This window comes from Prionailurus viverrinus, chromosome B3, assembly GCF_022837055.1.
Source record: "Prionailurus viverrinus isolate Anna chromosome B3, UM_Priviv_1.0, whole genome shotgun sequence".
NCBI lineage: Eukaryota > Metazoa > Chordata > Mammalia > Carnivora > Felidae > Prionailurus > Prionailurus viverrinus.
In genome coordinates this window covers 13,779,707-13,798,152 of record NC_062566.1, presented here as the reverse complement: position 1 = coordinate 13,798,152, position 18,446 = coordinate 13,779,707, and the positions used below count along the sequence as shown (strand labels likewise).

At 45.6% G+C, this 18,446-nt stretch overlaps 1 protein-coding gene across 4 annotated transcripts in view; it reads left to right on the top strand.

The window, feature by feature from the left end:
- ADAMTS17 (ADAM metallopeptidase with thrombospondin type 1 motif 17) overlaps positions 1 to 18,446 on the top strand; it is a 352,557-nt gene that overhangs the window by 241,125 nt on the left and 92,986 nt on the right. For 3 of the 4 annotated variants that reach the window (XM_047864330.1, XM_047864328.1, XM_047864327.1), the window contains exons 15-16: positions 6,900 to 7,020; positions 11,518 to 11,586. In XM_047864330.1, the coding sequence (XP_047720286.1) occupies positions 6,900 to 7,020; positions 11,518 to 11,586 (190 nt within the window). The remainder of the gene's footprint in view (positions 1 to 6,899; positions 7,021 to 11,517; positions 11,587 to 18,446) is intronic. The other variant, XM_047864329.1, reaches the window with a different exon arrangement.

Below are 18,446 nucleotides of genomic sequence, written 5' to 3'. Positions count from 1 at the left end.
ACAGAAAAGACTGAATGAAGCATAGTTGGAAGATAGCTATGAAGTTAAAGAGTGCAAGTGCTTCTATTCCTGGTCAAAAGAAAACAAAAAAACAAAGACCATGCAAACCTATATGAGAAAGTCCCAGTTCAAATAAGAGACAATAAACTTCACCACTGGGGAAGGGTTGCTGGCAGGTTCAGGGTGCAGAAGAGAGAGACAGAGGTCCCATTCTGAAAATCAAAGTCTCCTGATCCCAGTTTGCCCAGGGCCCAGCTTGGTAAGAAGCCATCATTCTTGTGCATTTATTGAACACCTGTGATGTGCTTAACACCATGCTGGCTGCTGGGATCAGGTGTGGGGGACAAGAATACAAGAAGTCACAAGAAGTCTTAGAATTCTCCTAAATTCCACAAGTAATTCTATTTGCCTAATGGGCCACCATACACAAAGAATTGTAAGACACCACCCTCCATGTGCTTACGGTCTGTCCCGAAGATGAGACTTAAGCAAAACCCTAACAACCAAAGGTGAAGTCATAATTGAGAGCCAGTGAGATTTGGTTTAGACATAGCAGAAAGTATATAGGGTAGAACTGGGTTCATTCATCAAATATTTATTGAGCACATTTCACGTGCTAAACACTAATGTGTGCTAGACGTTCAACGGTGAGCAGGACTGAGAGGGTCCCTGTCCCCATGCAATGTGCAGATGAGAAACACATAAACTCACAAACATGGTCTCTCCAAGGACTTGTCCATGTGAAGAAGAAAATGGTTTCATAGATTGAGAGGGGGATTGGAACTGAGGAAGACTGAATGGCATGGTGGGTCTCTCCAGGGAGATGGCATTTATGGAAGATCCAGCCTCATGAAGACAGAACAGAATGATCCAGGCAGAAGGTGGCTCCAAGGCTGGTAGGTTCCAGAAGCAGAGGAGATCTGGGTGGCAGGTGCTGGAGGAGTGGATGTGAGGGCAGAGGTGTCAGGGCCCACACCCTACAGGGCCTCAGGCCATGACAGGAATCTAGATTTCATTCTGTCGGGAGTGGAGGGATTGAAGCAGAGGTGTGAACCCACCTTGGTTATGGAGAATCAGCTGTGTGGGGCCTGAATGGAACCCAGGAAACCAGGTAGGAGGTTGTTAGGGTGAGTCATGTAGCTGAGAGGCAATGGGACTGGGAGGAGATTGGGTTCAGTGTGCATTCAAAGGACAAGGGAGGAAAGCTGAGGTGATGAGCAGGTGTCATGGCATCGTGGAGCATCTTGAATCCCTAAATGTGGACGTACTCCACCATGGGTCTTCTCATCTCTTAGGTGAAGATCAATCTGGCAGCAGAGGGGAGGAAACAGGTACAATAGGTCATGTCCTGAATAGTGAGGGTCTAAACTGGGCTATGACCATGAGCGTGGAGAAAAAGTAGACACTACAGTCTATTAGGGGACAAAGCCACCAAGTCAAAGAAGATGAAGAAATGGCCACTATATGTGGTGACCAGGAGGTTGTCTGTTGCTGGTGATCTTCTACCGAGCAGGGGCAGGATTCTGCGGGCAGAATCCAGGTTTCAGATCACCAAAGATGGATATTTCTCACGTCTGGGAGAAATGGCTGCAGTGTGCATGGCTCATCCTGTCCCCTCCTCCAGCACAGCGTGCTGAGCCCTAAAGCCTTTCTAGGCTTTTTGTGTGTTTCGCAGGGACTGCCTCTACCAAAAAAGAGCTTGTGCTTTCCCCACCAGTTCCCTACCATCTTGAGCCTTTGATTAATTATGCCCCCGGCAGTGTCCTCCCCTGGTGTCCTACATACCCCAGTTTGCTAGCAGAACAGGGCTCAGACCTGCAGATGCTGACCAGGAACTTTAAGACCTGCTCTGAAATCTCAGAAACCGGTAGCAGGAATGCCTAGTGTATGTGGAAAAGTAACTGCTAGGGATCGCTAGGAAAGCATAGGAAGATCCTAGAATTCATTGTTTGGAGTTTGCTTTGGTTTGGTCATCTTGCCCTCTTAGAACACCAGTCCTCATAAATACAATTGCTAAAACTCCTCTAACATTCAGAATTAATGAGTTGTATGCTTTGGTAACTTCCATTTTGAAAAAAAAAAAAATCCCAGTCCCTTGCAAAAATATTCTATGTCACTTGCACTAACTGTGGGGCAAAGGGAGAAAATGCCACTATTGGCAGGTTAGTTTGACTTCTCTTCTTTGCCTCTGTGATTTGCTGCTTCTTAGACATTGACATCCCTTGTGTGCCCTGCCTTCAAACACACTAGGTGCCTAAAATAATACCAAACAGTGGGCAGAACATACAAACCTGCCCTGACCCCTTGGGTGTCTCGAAGAATTAATACAAAGGGTGACCATGTGTCCTTGTTTGCACATGATCTGAGAAGCCCACTGGGGCAGTGACCCACTGCGTGGGGGCGCTGCTTGATATTATGGGAGAACCCACCTGTGGATGACCCTCTGGACACTGGCTCTCTCTGCATGTTTCACGAAGAGGGACCAGGGGAAGGTTGTGGTCCTGCCTACTTTGTTCTTCCCTGTCTTCCTTTTTTGGAGAGGGCAGGGGTTCTGTGGAAGGACAATTACCTTTTGAGCCCTACTGTGCTCAGATAAGGTACTAGCTGTCCCCCATCCCCTTAGGGGGAGGATGGTCTGTGTGCTGTCTCCATCTGTCCTGACAGCACCCACCTGTCACGAGGGTCCCAAGAAGTGAGCCAGAGGAGAGGTCATTTTTTTTAACCTCTGAGGTTGAGGTTGAGGTTAATATTCCAGTTTATAGAATGGGTAAACTGAGGCTCCTATCCAAATCTGTAATTATCCTCAGGATATGCATAGTGACCACAGTCTTGAGCATGACATTTGTGGAAGAGAAGCTTATGGCCTACCTGCCTGGGTAATTTAGCCCTAATCCAGAAGGCAGTTAGCCTACAATTTGAAGTCATGTCTGAGTTACGTTTGCTCTTAGAGGTGAAGTTTTAGCAAAGGAGGCTGGTTTTTAAAATTGAGACAAGATGTTGGGTGGGGAAAGGGGAGAAAAGAGCAGAACACTTTCCCCCTGTATCCAGCCATTGACAGTTTTACACATAAGGTGATATGAATCCTACAAGCAAGGCTATCAAAGGCTCCAGATCTGAGTTTCTGTTTCCCTGGTGGAGAGGGGTAGCAGTGTAACCGCCCTGTGAGCAGAAGGACCGAACAGCATCCAGGTGATCCGTGAGGCCCTCAGTTGAGGGCATTTGGGGTTTTGTAACCTGAGAGTGTGTCATGGTGGAGCCTCCCATGGATCATTTACCTGCCCTGGGCACCATTGTAGGGGGGGATCTGCTTCCTGAGAGTATAGGGGAACCCGCCTCTGTTGTCCTTGTTGCTCTGCTAGCCTCCCCCACATGCCTCCAGGATACCTCAGCCCAGAACTGCTTCAGCTCAGGGGTGACAGAGGATGGAGGCAGCAGTAGTTACTTTCCCAGTGGGAATTCATGCCTCGGGTCTTTCAGTGGCACGGGGCGGGGGGGAGGGGGTATCAGTTAAGTAGACACTGCCTCCTTGGGACACAGAAAGCTTAGCATCCGTGGCAGTGGCCGTCTCCATGAGGGACTCTATCTCTGAGCTCCAAACCTAGCCCAGTGGTCTCCCAATCTGACCTGGGCCCACAGCATTGCCTGAGAACACCCTGGGGATGGCAGATTCGTGGGCCCTGCCCTAACAATGGGTGACCCGCCCAGCCCTCCAGGTGATTCTGGCATGCTGGAGTTGGAGAACAGCTACCCCATGTGATCTTGTGGCTCTGGGCCTGGGAGATCTTTGGTCCACCCTAGAAACTGACCACTGCTGGTCAGACTGAGAGAAGTTGTTTCCTTTAGGTTCTCCAGAACATGCAGAGCAAGACTTTGTCTGAAAGGGCATACCATCTTCATAGACTAATTTTAGCTCTCAAGAACAATTGTCCCAATCAAAAAAATAAGCAGGTGATCATGTTTCAGAAAGGATCCTCCATTGTCTCAGATCCAGATCTAAGCCCATGCGCTTTAGATGCTTTATTTGGCCCCCTGAGAGGAACAGACACTGATGAGGATGGGCCGCACCGGCTTGCCTGGAAACATCCTAGACTCTCAGAAAAGAGGCAGGTGCTAGTTCCGTGCAGGCCAAGCATGCCAAGACATCAGGCCTTGCTGGGCTCCCAACTAACTTGGACTTCTTCCCAGAAAAAAGGGAAATCAATGCCAAACATTGTATCTACTTAAACTCTGGATCCCCTGAGGTCTAAATCAGTACTGGTCAGAGCTTTGCTGCTGCATTGTGTACATGTTCTTTTTGCCACGTTTTGGGAGCCGTGGCGAGAATATCAGGAGGAGTAGAAAATTGCTCCCTAACTTGCCTCTGCTTGTTTGGGGCCAACAGCGTCTCCTGCCAGGATTGGCCATGAGGGCACCTAGTGCTGGTCTGGCTGTGCAGGCGCTTTGCAAGTGCTCACTTAATCCACAGCCTTTTCTCCTTCTCATTTGTCTCTTTCCACCGAGGTCCTTCTTTCAGGGGACTCTGGGAGAAGTGGTTTGCTCATCTAGGAAGGCATGTGTTCTCCTAAGCGCCCTTCCTCCCAGCGGGGTCTTTGCCCTGTTCCTCCCTGAAGCACCTCCCATGCCTGTCCTTCCAGCTTCCCAGTGAACTCCTGCTCTGGAAGATTGCAAACTGCACACTTTGCCTCCTTGTCCTGATCGCCTAGCCAGAGGGCACGTGGCCTTTTGAAATTCTGGCGCAGATGCTCTCCTCACTTTCCTTTTTCTCGCGTTCTTTTAGCTTCTTTATTCTACATTCTTGCAAACCCAGCAGGCTTTGGGAAGGGGCCCTACCCTCTCCAGAATGCCTCCCAGTGACCCTGGTCCTTGACTGAAGACAATCAGGGGAGATTCCCAGGCAGCCAGGGCTAGGAGGCAAGAGGTGAGGTACTGCTCCTGGCCCCACCAAACAACTTGCTGTGTGGCCTTCGATTCGTCAGGTGCCATCATTGTGGCTGGGGGAAAGGTGGTCTGGACAAAGTGGGATGCTAACTTAGAACATCTAGAAGCTATTTAATCAGGAAACCCTAACAGAGGTACCAGATAGGGATGGCAAGCCAGCAGGAGTGTGGTTAAAAGATAACAGGAAGTCCGCATAGTTAGAGTCTAGAGCTCAGAGCACCTGAGAGAGAGGGAAGCCACGTGTGGCGACAGGTCAGGATGACATGAAAGAAGCCAGCGTTTGGGGGCCGGAAGCAAGCTGGAGCTTTAGAACCCAAAGGAGCAGCACAGATTGACAGCACACGTGCAGCCAGGGCCCTCGCTGACCATGCTGGTTGAGCAAAATTTTGGATCGTGGCTGCCTTGGATTCTTAGCCCATATAATTTTGTATCGAGCAACTTTACAATAATCAGCCGGCAGTCCCAATCATGAATCTAGGCAGCTCCTGCAATGTTCTCCAGGCTCCAGGTCCACTGTGGCAGCCCGTCTTCCTCCAGGCTGTTCTTGGGTGCAGCCAGGTGTTGCAGATGGCGTCTGGGTCTCCATGATCCCCAGGCCCACCCAGACCTGCCGGGCACAGGATCCCACAGTCTGTGCCTTGACAGCCCCCCTAGAGAGGCGGATGCACATTCCCGTTGAAGACCCACTCCTATCACGAAGCAGGGGGTCCTGATTAAGTTGGGGAGCCAGGAGGTCATGAACTGTTCAGCCAGCTCTACTCCACGCCCTGCTGGAGTGGGGTGCAAGGAGGGAAGCCCCTGGCCAGACTCACCCAAGCATCATGGGAAGGAGTGAAATCACCTTGGCCTGAGTTATCTGGCTGTTGACTTCCTTATGGCCTGAACCGTCAATCCCTAATGCAGGGCACGGGGCAGTGGAGAAACTCCGTTCTTGTTCTGGAAGTACTCACTTCAGGGGGGAAAGCGGAGTTTCAGCAATTTAGCCAACACATACTCCGTGTTCGCCAGAATATAAAGTTAGATGTGGTTTTTTGCGGAATATAAAATTCTCACGCATTTTTTTTTCTTTTTAAGGAAAAACAAGAGTTCACAATCTTTTCCCAGTTTTCCCACACTGACTTGGGCTGTGCCACCCAGAACCACTCTGGGTCAGGTTACTCTTCTCTGCCCTCATACATGCCTTTTTTAAAGTTTTGGGAGACATGGGTCTTCTTGGGCTCAGTCTCTACAGGGAAATGGGGGGTCTCATGTCTTCAGCCATGTCTCAAGGAGCTCTGGGCTTCCTGGCCTCGACAGAAAAGTTGGTGTCGTTTGTGTATACTGTTCTGTTGGCTGTTAGAACCCAGATACAGGTGCCCCACACAGCCCCAGGGAAACATGAATTCTGTGAAGTTGTGGCCACACCAGTGGATGTGTGGGAGTCAGAGGCATGGCCTCTGCCTCAGGAGGTGCTAGAAAGGCCAGGCTTCAGGCCTCAGTCTGACTTCTGAGGCCTAAATATGTGCCTTCCTGGGTCCCCTCCTCTGTAACAAATAATAAAAAATATGTCTGGCAACTATGTGGGTATAAAAACAGATATAATACAAGCTGGATTCTATTCATTTTTTTCTCTTCTGATTTTGATTTTTGTTTTGCATTTATTTATTTTTGAGAGAGGGAGACACAGAATCCAGAGCAGGCTCTAGGCTCTAACCTGTCAGCACAGAGCCCGATGCGGGGCTCGAACCCACAAACCGTGAGATCATGACCTGAGCTGAAGTCAGATGCTTAACCGACTGAGCCACCCAGGCGCCCCTTCTCTTCTGATCTTGAAATAAAATATTTTTGTGGGCTCTGAGAGTCTGGCAGGCCCCAGGCACCATGCCTGCCAGGCCTGTTGGAGAAGTCAGCCCTGTAGAGATTCTCCTGGAAGATCCCTCTGAGTCTTAGACACAGAATAACCCGGCCCTTTGGTTGTTCAGAAAATCGGCTGTGATGGCATCATCGGGTCCGCGGCCAAGGAAGACCGGTGTGGGGTCTGCAGTGGTGACGGCAAGACCTGCCGCGTAGTGAAGGGCGACTTCAGCCACTCTCGGGGCACAGGTGAGTGCGAAGCCCGAGGGACAGGGGACCCTGGCCATGCATGGGGGGTGGGGAGGGTGTGGGTGAGGGGGAGCCCCAAGGGTTACTGCCGCTGCAGGACAGCCTGTAAGTGTTTATAGATTTTAATTCCTTTACCCAAAGCCAATGATCACACACCTTCTAGTTGATAATAGGTGACCTGGCCCTTCAGTTTTATGATTTCTGAAAGGCAAAGAGAAAACATTTTAGCCAGATTATCTTTAGGTTCCTAGAAGCGAGCCGTTTCCCTATGGTGGCCAGTGGTGCTGCCCTGACCTGCCCAATGGGCTCCCCTGCGCTTTGCATCAGCCTGTCTTCCGATGTGACACTTGGCCAGGTCGTTTTTACCTATAGACGGAAGATTCTCTGAGTGTTCTGTCAGCTAAAGTAGGACTGCATTTACACACATCCCTAAAACACGCATGAAGCCGAATGTTCCGGGAAGTCTGAGCTGCCTCTCTGGCAACTGTGAATGCAGAAGAGAGGAGTCTCCTGTTTCCCAGATGTAGACCTCCCCCAACACTGTGCTTACAGAGGTCCATCCAAGTTCAGCTGATGGGTCTTCGGAGGCTTTCTGCTAGAACTATCTTCGCAGCTATGGGCTGCTTAGCCCAGAGGTGGGAAATGGTTTCTGATCACCTGTCCTGGGGGACACTAGCTTATGATGTTCAGGGATGTGTCTGAGTTGACACATAACGAGGGGAGCATGAAGCAGGCAAGTCCTCTGGGGAGAGAGCTCTTCTCAAAGCCTTAGTGAGTGTCCGCTCCCCCAAGTGCGACATCACCAAGGTAGCTTGGTGGGCAGAGCTGAGCTGAAAAGTCTCTATTCAAATTTGAACGATTACTTTCCATAGAAGCTTTTCCCTTCAATTTTACCCCACAGGGGAACACAATCACAGGTAATCCTCTCTGTCCCACAGAACAGGCCTCTGGGAATGAGGCAGAGAGGAGAAGTCTGTGCGTGCTCCCCCTCTCCTCTATCTGGATAGAAGACCTGGTCTAGCGGAAACATTCCTTCTTGATACCTTGCAGAAAGGGCAACCTATTGCACAAGGATTTTGCAGGATCTGGTGAAAGCAAAACCAGAGGCAAATGTAAGCACAAAATTTAATTTTAAAATTATGCTTAGGAAGTGCATTTCAGGCCTGGTTTCTGGATTTTAAAGACAGGTGCCCAGTCTACAAAATAGGACACTTGTGTGAGAATCTGTGCCTGCTGTGTGGCTCCTGAGGTCAACTGAGGAAAGTAGTGCTAGAGCAAGTCAATTTGGGGGGAAAGTGCCCTCCGAAGCTACACCTTCTGGGACAGTAGTCACAGGCCACTTTAGGGTATTCAAATTTTAGTTATAGGGACGTCTGGGTGGCTTAGTCAGTTAAGCATCTGACTCTGGATTTCATCTCAGGTCATGATCTCATGGTTCATGAGTTTGAGCCCCACATGGGACTTTGCACTGACAGTGAGGAGCCTGCTTGGGGTTCTCTGTCTCCCTCTCTGTCCCTGCCCCACTCGAGCACACACGCGTGTGCACTCTCTCTTAAGTCAATGTGTAAATTTTTTTTTAATTATAATTACAATTAAACAAACTTAAAAGTTCAGCCCTCGGTCCTACTAGCTACATTTCAAGTGTTCCATTGCCACACGTGGCTAGTGGCTCCTGTGCCAGACAGCACAGAGAGAGAACATTTCCATCATCGCAGAAAGTTCTCGAACAACACTGCTCTGGAATGTTGGTGATTTCTATTTGTTTTGACATGTCTAATGGCACTTTCTCTGTTTGGATCCCCAGCTCCAATCTGCCATGAGACTCTGACCTTGCCTACTTAGCAACAAAACCTCTGCAAGTTTTAGTACTGATTTAAAAAAAAAAAAAAAAAAAAAAAGAGATTAGAACCTTTTATTTAAATTGGGGCACCTGGGTGGCTCAGTTGGTTAAATGTTCTACTTTGGCTCAGATCATAATCTCATGGTTTGTGAGTTTGAGCCCCATGTTGGGCTCTATGCTGACAGCTCAGAGTCTGGAACCTGCTTCGGATTCTGTGTCTCCCTCTCTCTCTGCACCCTCTGTGGGTGCTCTGTCTCTCTGTCTCTCTGTCTCGCTCTCTCAAAAATAAATAAACATTAAAAAAAAAATAACCTTTTATTTAAATCAAATGTTGTTCAGTAAACTGAACTAACTGTAGTTGCTCCCTTATGTGGAAGGCAAGTTGAACACATCTGTGCCCGCTCCTGCCCCCGGGGCAATTCAGTAGAACACTAAGGGTGGTTCTTTCACACACCTTTGAAAATCTCCACTGGAGGCAACATCGCAGCTCATTTCCAAGAGAACCCCAATGGGGATAAAAAATGTTCTCTGTTTTTTCCTGAGTCTAATCTGCTTGTTGACCTTTGATCTCATCATGAGTAGATGCATTCTTCCAATCACAGTAACTTTTTTTTTTTTTCTTGCCTCCCCTTTCTTCATCTTACCTGTTCACAGGAGGAATGTGGGCAGGAATGTGTAGGCTTCCTCCCAGGGAGGTCAGGATTGTGGGGCTCTGGCAGCCAGTCCCCTGTGGAGGGACAGAGAACCATTGGAAGCCTCCTGGGGGTAGCTGCCCCCACCCAGACCTGTGGTTAATGTGCTTCCTTCCAGCTTCTGGTGCACAAAAGCCTTAGCAAACCTTCAGAGAAAGATAAGCACCCATAGCTTCACCCACCTGGAAAAGTTCTGTCCTGAGCAGTTGCCAGATGTCACATCTTTGTTTTAAAGTCTAAAGTTGTTTTTCCCAAGTGTTCACCGTCTGTGAGCAGAAGCTTATATCATTGTGGATTCTGCTTACAGAAGATGTGCATGAAATGCTCACTCACACATACATGAATTGCTATTTCACATAGCTTCATCAACCCTGTAATTGTGGTCTGACATTCTGGAATGCACATATACAGAGATACTGACAAAGGGTCACCAATAGTCCATTTACCCAGCAAACATTTATTCAACACTACTACATTTTAATTTTTTTAATGTTGATTTTTGAGAGAGAGAGAGAGAGAGAACATGAGCAGGGGAGGGGCAGAGAGAATGGGAGACCCAGAATTCAAAGCAGGCTCCAGGCTCCGAGCTGTCCGCATAGAGCCTGACACGGGGTTTGAAACCACGAACCGTGAGATCATGACCTGAGCCGAAGTTTGGACGCTTAGCTGACTGAGCCACCCAGGTGCCCCAGTGCTACTATACTTTGAGCATGAGTTGTACAGAAATAAAAGCTAGAGGTTCCCCAAGTCGGTCACAGTCGAGGGAGGGAACCCCCAGGCAAGCAGCTCGAGTGTGAGGCCAAAGCATCTCAGTGGGGGGTGCTGCGGGGCCTCAAATTCTCCTGGGCCACCTGGCCCAGGCCTGCTGAAAGATGAGGGTGGTCCCCAAGCCCTAAAAGGCCAGTAGAAATTAACTGACAGTGGGGGATGGAGGAAGGGCATTTCAGGCTGAAGGAAAAACCCAATTTAGGACTGGTATAAAGCCCCAGGTCATCTGGGTGACTCTAAGTGTGGCTGGATGGATTCAGTAATCCTGTCAGTTTAGATAGGAAGGTAACTTTCATCTTAGCCCAGCTCCTAAAGATTGGGAAAAGGAGGAATGTCTTATCACCCTTAAGGGTAAATATCAAAAAGAAATACCATACCAGAAAGATAACAAGTAATCAAATTCAGGATTTTTGCCCAATTATCTGAAGTCCTGACCCTTGCCTGAACCCTTCTGGGTTTTTTCACCTAAGTGCTTGAGCTGAGAATCCAGAGCAGACCCACACAGGGACTGTGTCCACATCCCCCAGGGTATCCCCCTCTTGGGTCCTTGAGAGGTCAGTGTTGGCTGTTTATTATACCCCCTGGCCTATTGACTCCTGACTTTGAAGCACCGAGGCCTTCAGCAACTCGGCTATAGGAGGGATCTGCTCGAATTGGCTGTCATATTACTTCCTGGATGGATGGAGGGCTTGCACATTCTCAAGCCTTTGGTTGAGTTCAAACAGTGGAGTTTTTTAATTTAGAAATTTGGAAGTTCTTGGTGTGCTGCCTTCACCTCCTTCACTAAATTGTCATTGTGACATTTGTATCTTTCTCCTGTGCTCCTCCTCAGTGCTACAAAAATGACTAGTACCCACGGAAGTCCCCACCAAGAACCACTCTATGGGTTCCGAATCGCATTACACTTGCTCTCAAAGAGAACCTCCTTAAACGATGAATTTTTAAAAGAGAAGGTGATGTCATCTATCCCTTTTGAGTGCGGATGGATCCTCAAGTCACATATTTATTTATTCAGTAATTACCTGTAGAATCTCTGTCACGTGCCAAGTCTCTCCGTGTGGGGTATGCAGGTTCTGTGGAGAAATTTACCCTCTATGATAACAAATAATGAGCCTTCTCTCCACCGTGATTAAGAACACCAGTCTCAGTTCTGGAACTGCGCATGTAAACCAAGTACAATATACTTCTTTTCCTCAGTCAAGAATAATCCTTGTACGAAGGTGTCCACGTGTGTGATGGCAAAGGCTGTTCCCAAGTGTTTCTCATGTAAGATGTTTATATATTATGTGCAGTACCAGTGGTTACACGTGTGGTGTGGGATTCTTTCCTCGCTTACATGCCTGAATATTTTCTGAGCACAGTCGACGGGAATGAGTCATGCATGAAGCCATGGATAAACACAAAGGCCATTAATCACTTACGTATAATCGATGTGTAGGACTGATTGCGAAAAAGAAAAACTGTAGAGTGAAACCAATTTTAAAGCTATAAAAGGTAAAGGGTTATGAGATTGGAGACCAGAAACATGCATTAGTGTGCCATGGATACGTCTTCATTCTCAGCCACACCTGACACTTCGGCAGAAAATGCGAAGACGTGCCAGAGAATTTGCCAAAGGTGGCACTTTCTTCCATAGCGAAGTCTCCATACCACAGGGTTGGTTTCCCAAAGGGCAGGGGATAACATCCTCCTGATCTTCATAGTAGAGATAAGGTCATGGCCTTGCTTTGGCCCACCTACACTGACCTCGCGTTCTGGGAACTGAACAAGGGTATTAGTCTGGCCGCCGGCTTCCCAAACAATGAGGTCTTTCCAATTAGACCCAGAACAGCCCTTAGGGATAAACATAAAGATAGAGGTATTCTCATAAACAACTTTTGTAAAAAGGGAAAACTATAAACTTACACAAAAGCCTAAGTATTTTATAAGAAAACTACAAAAAAAAAAAAATTGAACTTTGGTTTCTTTTACATGTTTGATACAATCTTGTGAAAGAGCTCCAGGCCACATAGCCAGAGTTTTACCTGCATTCCATCATGGTACCTTGCCAGTTCAATGGTTTTCTTTCAAAGACAGTTAATGTTACTAAAAAACACAAAAAGTGATCATCTAAAAGCAAGGCTACTTGGGGAATTCAGACAAAAATTATTTTGCAGGGGAACGTGTTCATAGCCTGGTGATATTAACTCGTCAGAAGATTTAAGATCGGTTTCAAGTCAACATCACACTGATGTTCCTTCTAACTACTCGTTCTTACAGCAAAAATTACCTGTCCTCCCAGGAGGATGGCAAAGGCATTGAATTTTATCCACGGCTTCCTCATGAACCCAAATCACATCCCTCTAACTGGATTTCTCCTACTTGATTGCAGAGACTAGAATGAAAAATTATTCCAAAGATAAAGTCCTGCTATGCTACCTCAAATGTGACTTTATCTTGTGAATTCTTAGAGTAAATCACCCCCCCCTTTAATTATATTTCATGCCTAGTCAACATGTGGTATCTGGCTTCTGCATAGGGGGACATCTGGTTTGAGGGATGACAGCAGGGTGCTCTGGGACTTGGTGATGGGACTCTTACCATTTCTGGTCACTTTTTACACCAACTTCAGCATGGGCTTTGAGCTATGAGTCAAAGTAGGGGCCATCAGACAGAGGACAGTGAGGTAGAGGTGGTTTCCTTGGTCTGTGGACAAAACATTTGCCTTCCATTTCAGGGATTGTCTCTTTCATTGGTTCCCTGCATGCCATGAGCAGAGGAGCTCATCTTAGAAAGAAAGGTTAGCAGAACCCATGAATGGCAATGATTCCTCTGCTGTGTTACTCAGGGGTCACCTGAGGATAAGCCTCATCTACCCTGAGCTTTTCACTGCTCGTCTGCTCTATCCCCCCAGGGTTCTTGACAGAACAGAGAAAACGGGTGCCTTTTCAGTATTATTATTTGTGCCAAAGTTAAGTTTAAACACAGGCATGGTGACCAGACATTGGTTGCAAACATACTACCTTGCTGGGGAATGTGGAAAATGAACTAATCTGGATCTTGGTGGATGTATCCATTGCCTCAGATTCTAGCAGCCTAGTAATGTTCACACTGAGGTTTGTTAGTCACAAAATAGAAAGATTCCATTAACAGCAGCTTCTCTCCGAGAATACTTCAGCTCTCCAAGCAGATCCTTATTCCCGGGTCAGTTCTGTGGTTTAAATGGAGATTCCTCTCCAGAAGGGTTTGAATCACATTGACCCCAAAACAGTTTTTGTCTCTGCTTTTGACGTTTTATTGTCTTGTATCCCTAGAATCCAATAAGTCTTCAGACTCCCCCAGAAGGAATGGATTTCACTGAGAGAAATCTGTGGCACAAAAGCCAATGTTGTAATCCTAAAAGATGTGTTTTGTTGTTGTTTGGTTTGGTTCTGTGTGTTTTGTTGTGTTTTTGGTGGCCAGACTTTTTCAAGTAGAGAAGCATTACTAGAGTAAAAACTGTTTTTAATCAAAAACCCCTGCCTCACGCTGTGAGGACTGGACAGTCTAGGGGTCGCGTGCAGCAGGCTGTTTGGACGAGCCAGCACTGCCCTTCCCCGTGGCTGGGGGAAGTGTCTGGAAGGAATCACGTTGGAGGACCACACCCCGGCTGGTTCCAGTCATCCTGCCTGGGAATCAGGATGGATCAGGGCACTAGAAGTAAGACAACCGCTGCCCTCAGGCTGAACTGTGTTTACATCTGGGGAGTCAAGTAGAACATGTATTTCAGAAAGTTCTGGGGCTGGATCTGTAGTAACAATGCCCAGACATTTGCTGTCTGTGTGGCAGACGCTACCAAACTTTCCATCAAAGATGGCTGGTTGAACAACAAGTACTTCCTGCCTTCCTGAGCTCAACTTAAAACGAATGAAAAGGAGCCTATTAAAAGGTCTGAGGAGAACAAGGACATCTCAGGTGGACATCATACACATATGAATCTGAATTAATAGATTTGGATTTGCCACAATAAACAAGACTCAATGTGAAAGCCCCCACATCTCAGTAGCTTAACACAAAAGTTTATTTCTTGCTCATGTTACATGTCCAGCATGGGGAGATAGGAGGGTGTGTGTATTTGGGCCACTCATGGACCTGGGCTGACAGATTTTATTGTTCAGATGCCGCCACAGCCACCTTGGCAGGAAAAAGGGAACACAACAAATCAGGTCCTGATGCTCTTAAAGCTCCTATGTGCACCTCAGTTTTACTCACATTTTTAAGGTCAAAGTATGTCACATGGTCCCACAATTTTAAGAATGTAGGGAGATGCATCCTTAACATTTCTGGAGAGAGACCTGGAAATATTTGGTGACCAGCACCACGGCACACAGCTCCTATAGCTGACGTTCTGCTATTCTGGTTGTCAGCCCTCAACAATGGCTCCCTGTCCCTCAGCTGAAAGCCAACCCTCGTGGTCACCAAACCCCATCTGTATATACAAAGACAGCCCATCTTTGGCCTCCTTCTTGAAGGAGTCTCAACACAAAGGGGAGAGCAAGGTAAGATGAAAGCATGGGAAAAGATCACTCAAATAATAGAAATACAAAATCTCTACCAACTGTTCTTAAAAAGATCCAAAATGCGACTGTATTCATAAAACTAGTATGGAATGTTCTAAGAAGAAACCATCAGAAAACAAAAAGATCTCAAAAATATGACTCTCAAAAATATGTGATAAAGAGCTTCATAAAAAAACAACAAATGACAGAAAAAATGTTTACAATAAGTCTAGTAAGTAAAAAGTTTGGGTTCAAAACATTAAATATATATTGATAGGTACTAAAATATATATATATATATATATTTTTTTAATTTTAGAGAGAGAGCTCCCACGAGTGGGGGAGAGGGGCAGAGGGAGAGACAGAGAGAGAGAGAGAGAGAGAGAGAGAATCTTAAGCAGGGTCCATGCTCATTGTGAGGCCCCCAATGGAGGGCTCAATCCCCCAACCCTGTGATCATGACCTGAGCTAGAATCAAGAGTTGGACATCAACCAACTGAGCCATCCAGGTGCCCCTAAGATATACTTTTAAAATTCCTGCTCATCAAAAAAAAAACAAAAAACAAAAACCAGCCAGTAGAAAACATGGGCGATGCTTATCAACAAGGCAGTTAACTGAAAAGGATATGCAAATAGCCAACCAATATATAATAAGATGCCAAGCCACATCAATAGTGAGGGAAATGCAGATGAAATCTCCAGCATAATTTTTTTGCACCTATTAGATTAGCAAATATTAAGATTTATGGACTTCAAGCTGTATTACAAAGCTGTAATCATCAAGACAGTATGGTACTGGCATAAAAACAGACACTCAGATCAATGAACAGAATGAAGAACCCAGAAATGGACCCACAAACATATGGCCAACCAATCGTTGACAAAGCAGGAAAGAATATCCAGTGGAATAAAGACTCTTCTGAAGGTGGTGCTGGGAAAACTGGACAGCGACATGCAGAAAAATGAACCTTGACCACTTTCTTACACCATACCCAAAAAATAAACTCAAAATGGATGAAAGACCTAAATGTAAGACAGGAAGCCATCAAAATCCTTGAGGCGATGGGGCACCTGGGTGGCTCAGTCGGTTAAGCGTACGACTTCGGCTCAGGTCATGATCTCTTGGTTCGTGGGTGCGAGCTCCACATTGGTCTCTGTCCTGACAGCTCAGAGCCTGGAGCCTGCTTCAGATTCTGTCTCCCTCACTCTCTGCCCCTCCCCCACTCATGCTCGCTCTCTCTCTCTCTCTCTCTCTCTCTCTCTCTCTCTGTCTCTCTCAAAAATAGACATTAAAAAAAATTTTTTTTAAATCCTTGAGGAGAAAGCAGGCAAAAAGGTCCTTGACAGCCACAGCAACTTTTTACTTGACATGTCTCTGGAGGCAAGGGAAACAAAAGCAAAAATAAGCTATTGGGACCTCATCAAGATAAAAAGCTTCTGCACAGTGAAGGAAACAATCAGCAAAACTAAAAGGCAACCAACAGAATGGGAGAAGATATTTGCAAATGGTGTATCAGATAAAGGGTTAGTATCCAAAATCTATAAAGAACTTATCAAACTCAACACCCAAAAAACAAATAACCCAGTGAAGAAATGGGCAAAAGACATGAATAGACACTTCTCCAAGGAAGACATCCAGATGGCCAACCGACACATGAAAAAATGCTCAACATCACTCGTCATCAGGGAAATACAAATCGAAACCACAATGAGATACCACCTCACACCTGTCAGAATGGCTAACAACTCAGGCAACAACAGGTGTTGGCGAGGATGCAGAGAAAGAGGATCTCTTTTGCACTGCTTGTGGGAATGCAAACTAGTGCAGCCATTCTGGAAAACAGTATGGAGGTTCCTCAAAAAATTAAAAATAGAACTACCTTACAACCCAGAAATTGCAATACTAGGTATTTATCCAAGGGATACAGGATCCAAGGGATGCTGTTTTGAAGGAACACATGCACCTCAATGTTTATAGCAGCACTATCAACAACAGCCAAAGTATGAAAAGAGCCCAAATGTCCACTGATGGATGAATGGATAAAGAAGATGTGGTGTATACATACACAATGGAGTATTACTCGGCAATCAAAGAGAATGAAATCTTGCCATTTGCAACTACGTGGATGGAACTAGAGGGTATTATGGTAAGCAAAATTAGCCACAGAAAAACAAATATCATATGACTTCACTCATATGAGGACTTTAAGATATAAAACAGATGAACCTAAGGGAAAGGAAGCAAAAATAATATAAAAACAGGGAGGGGAACAAAACATAAGATATTCTTAAATATGGAGAACAAACAGAGGGTTACTGGAGGGGTTGTGGGAGGGGGTATGGGCTAAATGGGTAAGGGGCTTAAGGAATCTACTCCTGAAATCATTGTTGCACTATACGCTAATTTGGATGTAAATTTAAAAAATAAATAATAAAAAAGATTGATAATTTCAAGTATTTAGAAGTCTATGAATAAACAGAAAACTTCATATAGTGTTGGTTGACTTATCTATTAGTTAAGCTGTTATGGAGGGTAATTTAGCTATACATAAACACATAAATTGATGTTTATTTGACCCAGCAATTCTCACAGCTGACTGGTAGGATGTCATATATATGCACAATAAGACATGTGCAAAGCTGTTCACTGCAGTATTGGGTTTTCTTTGTAAGCATCTTTGTTGACATATAATCCATACACCATAAAATTCACCCATTTAACATGTGCAATTCAGTGGGTGTTTAATACATGCACAAAGTTGCACAGCCATCACCACAATCATCCTAAAAAGAAGTCCTACACTCATTAGCACTCATTCCCCATCTCCCTCCTACCCCAGCCCTCAGCAACTACTTTCTGTGTATATTTGTCTCTTCTGAACATTTCATATAAATGGCACATACGGTATGTGGGCCTTTGCGACTGGCTTCTTTAACTTAGCATAAGATTTTCAGGGTTCGCCCATATGAACCATCACAGCCATGTATCAGTGGCTTCCATCTTTTTACTGCTGAATAACATTCCATTGTATGGTTATACCACATTTTTTAAATCATTCATCAGTTGATGGGTATTTGAGTTGTTTCTACTTTTTTTTAGCTATTATGAATAATACTGATGTGAACATCTGTATTTGCGTGGACATGTGCTTTCATTTTTCTTGGCTATATACCTAGGAACAAAATTGGTAGGCCATTTGGTAATTCTGTTTAATTGTTTTGGAAACTGCCAAACTCTTCTTCAAAGTGTCTACCATTTTACATTCCTGCTGGTAATGAATGAGGCCTCCATTTGCTCCACATTCTCTACAGCTCTTCTTGTCTATTGTTTGGTTATAGGCATCTTCATGGGTATGAAGAAGTATCTCACAGTGGTTTTGATTTGCATTTCCCTAATGACTAATGATTTTGAGAATCTTTTCATGTGCCTGGTGGCCATTCATACCATATATCTTCTTTGGAGAAAAACGTCTGTTAAAATCCTATGCCTATTTTTAAATTTAATTATTTGTCCCTTTATTATTGAGTTATAAGCTTTCTTTATATATTCTTGGTATAGTTTCTTTATCAAAATGATTTACAAATTGTTTCTTCCAGTGTATGAATTTG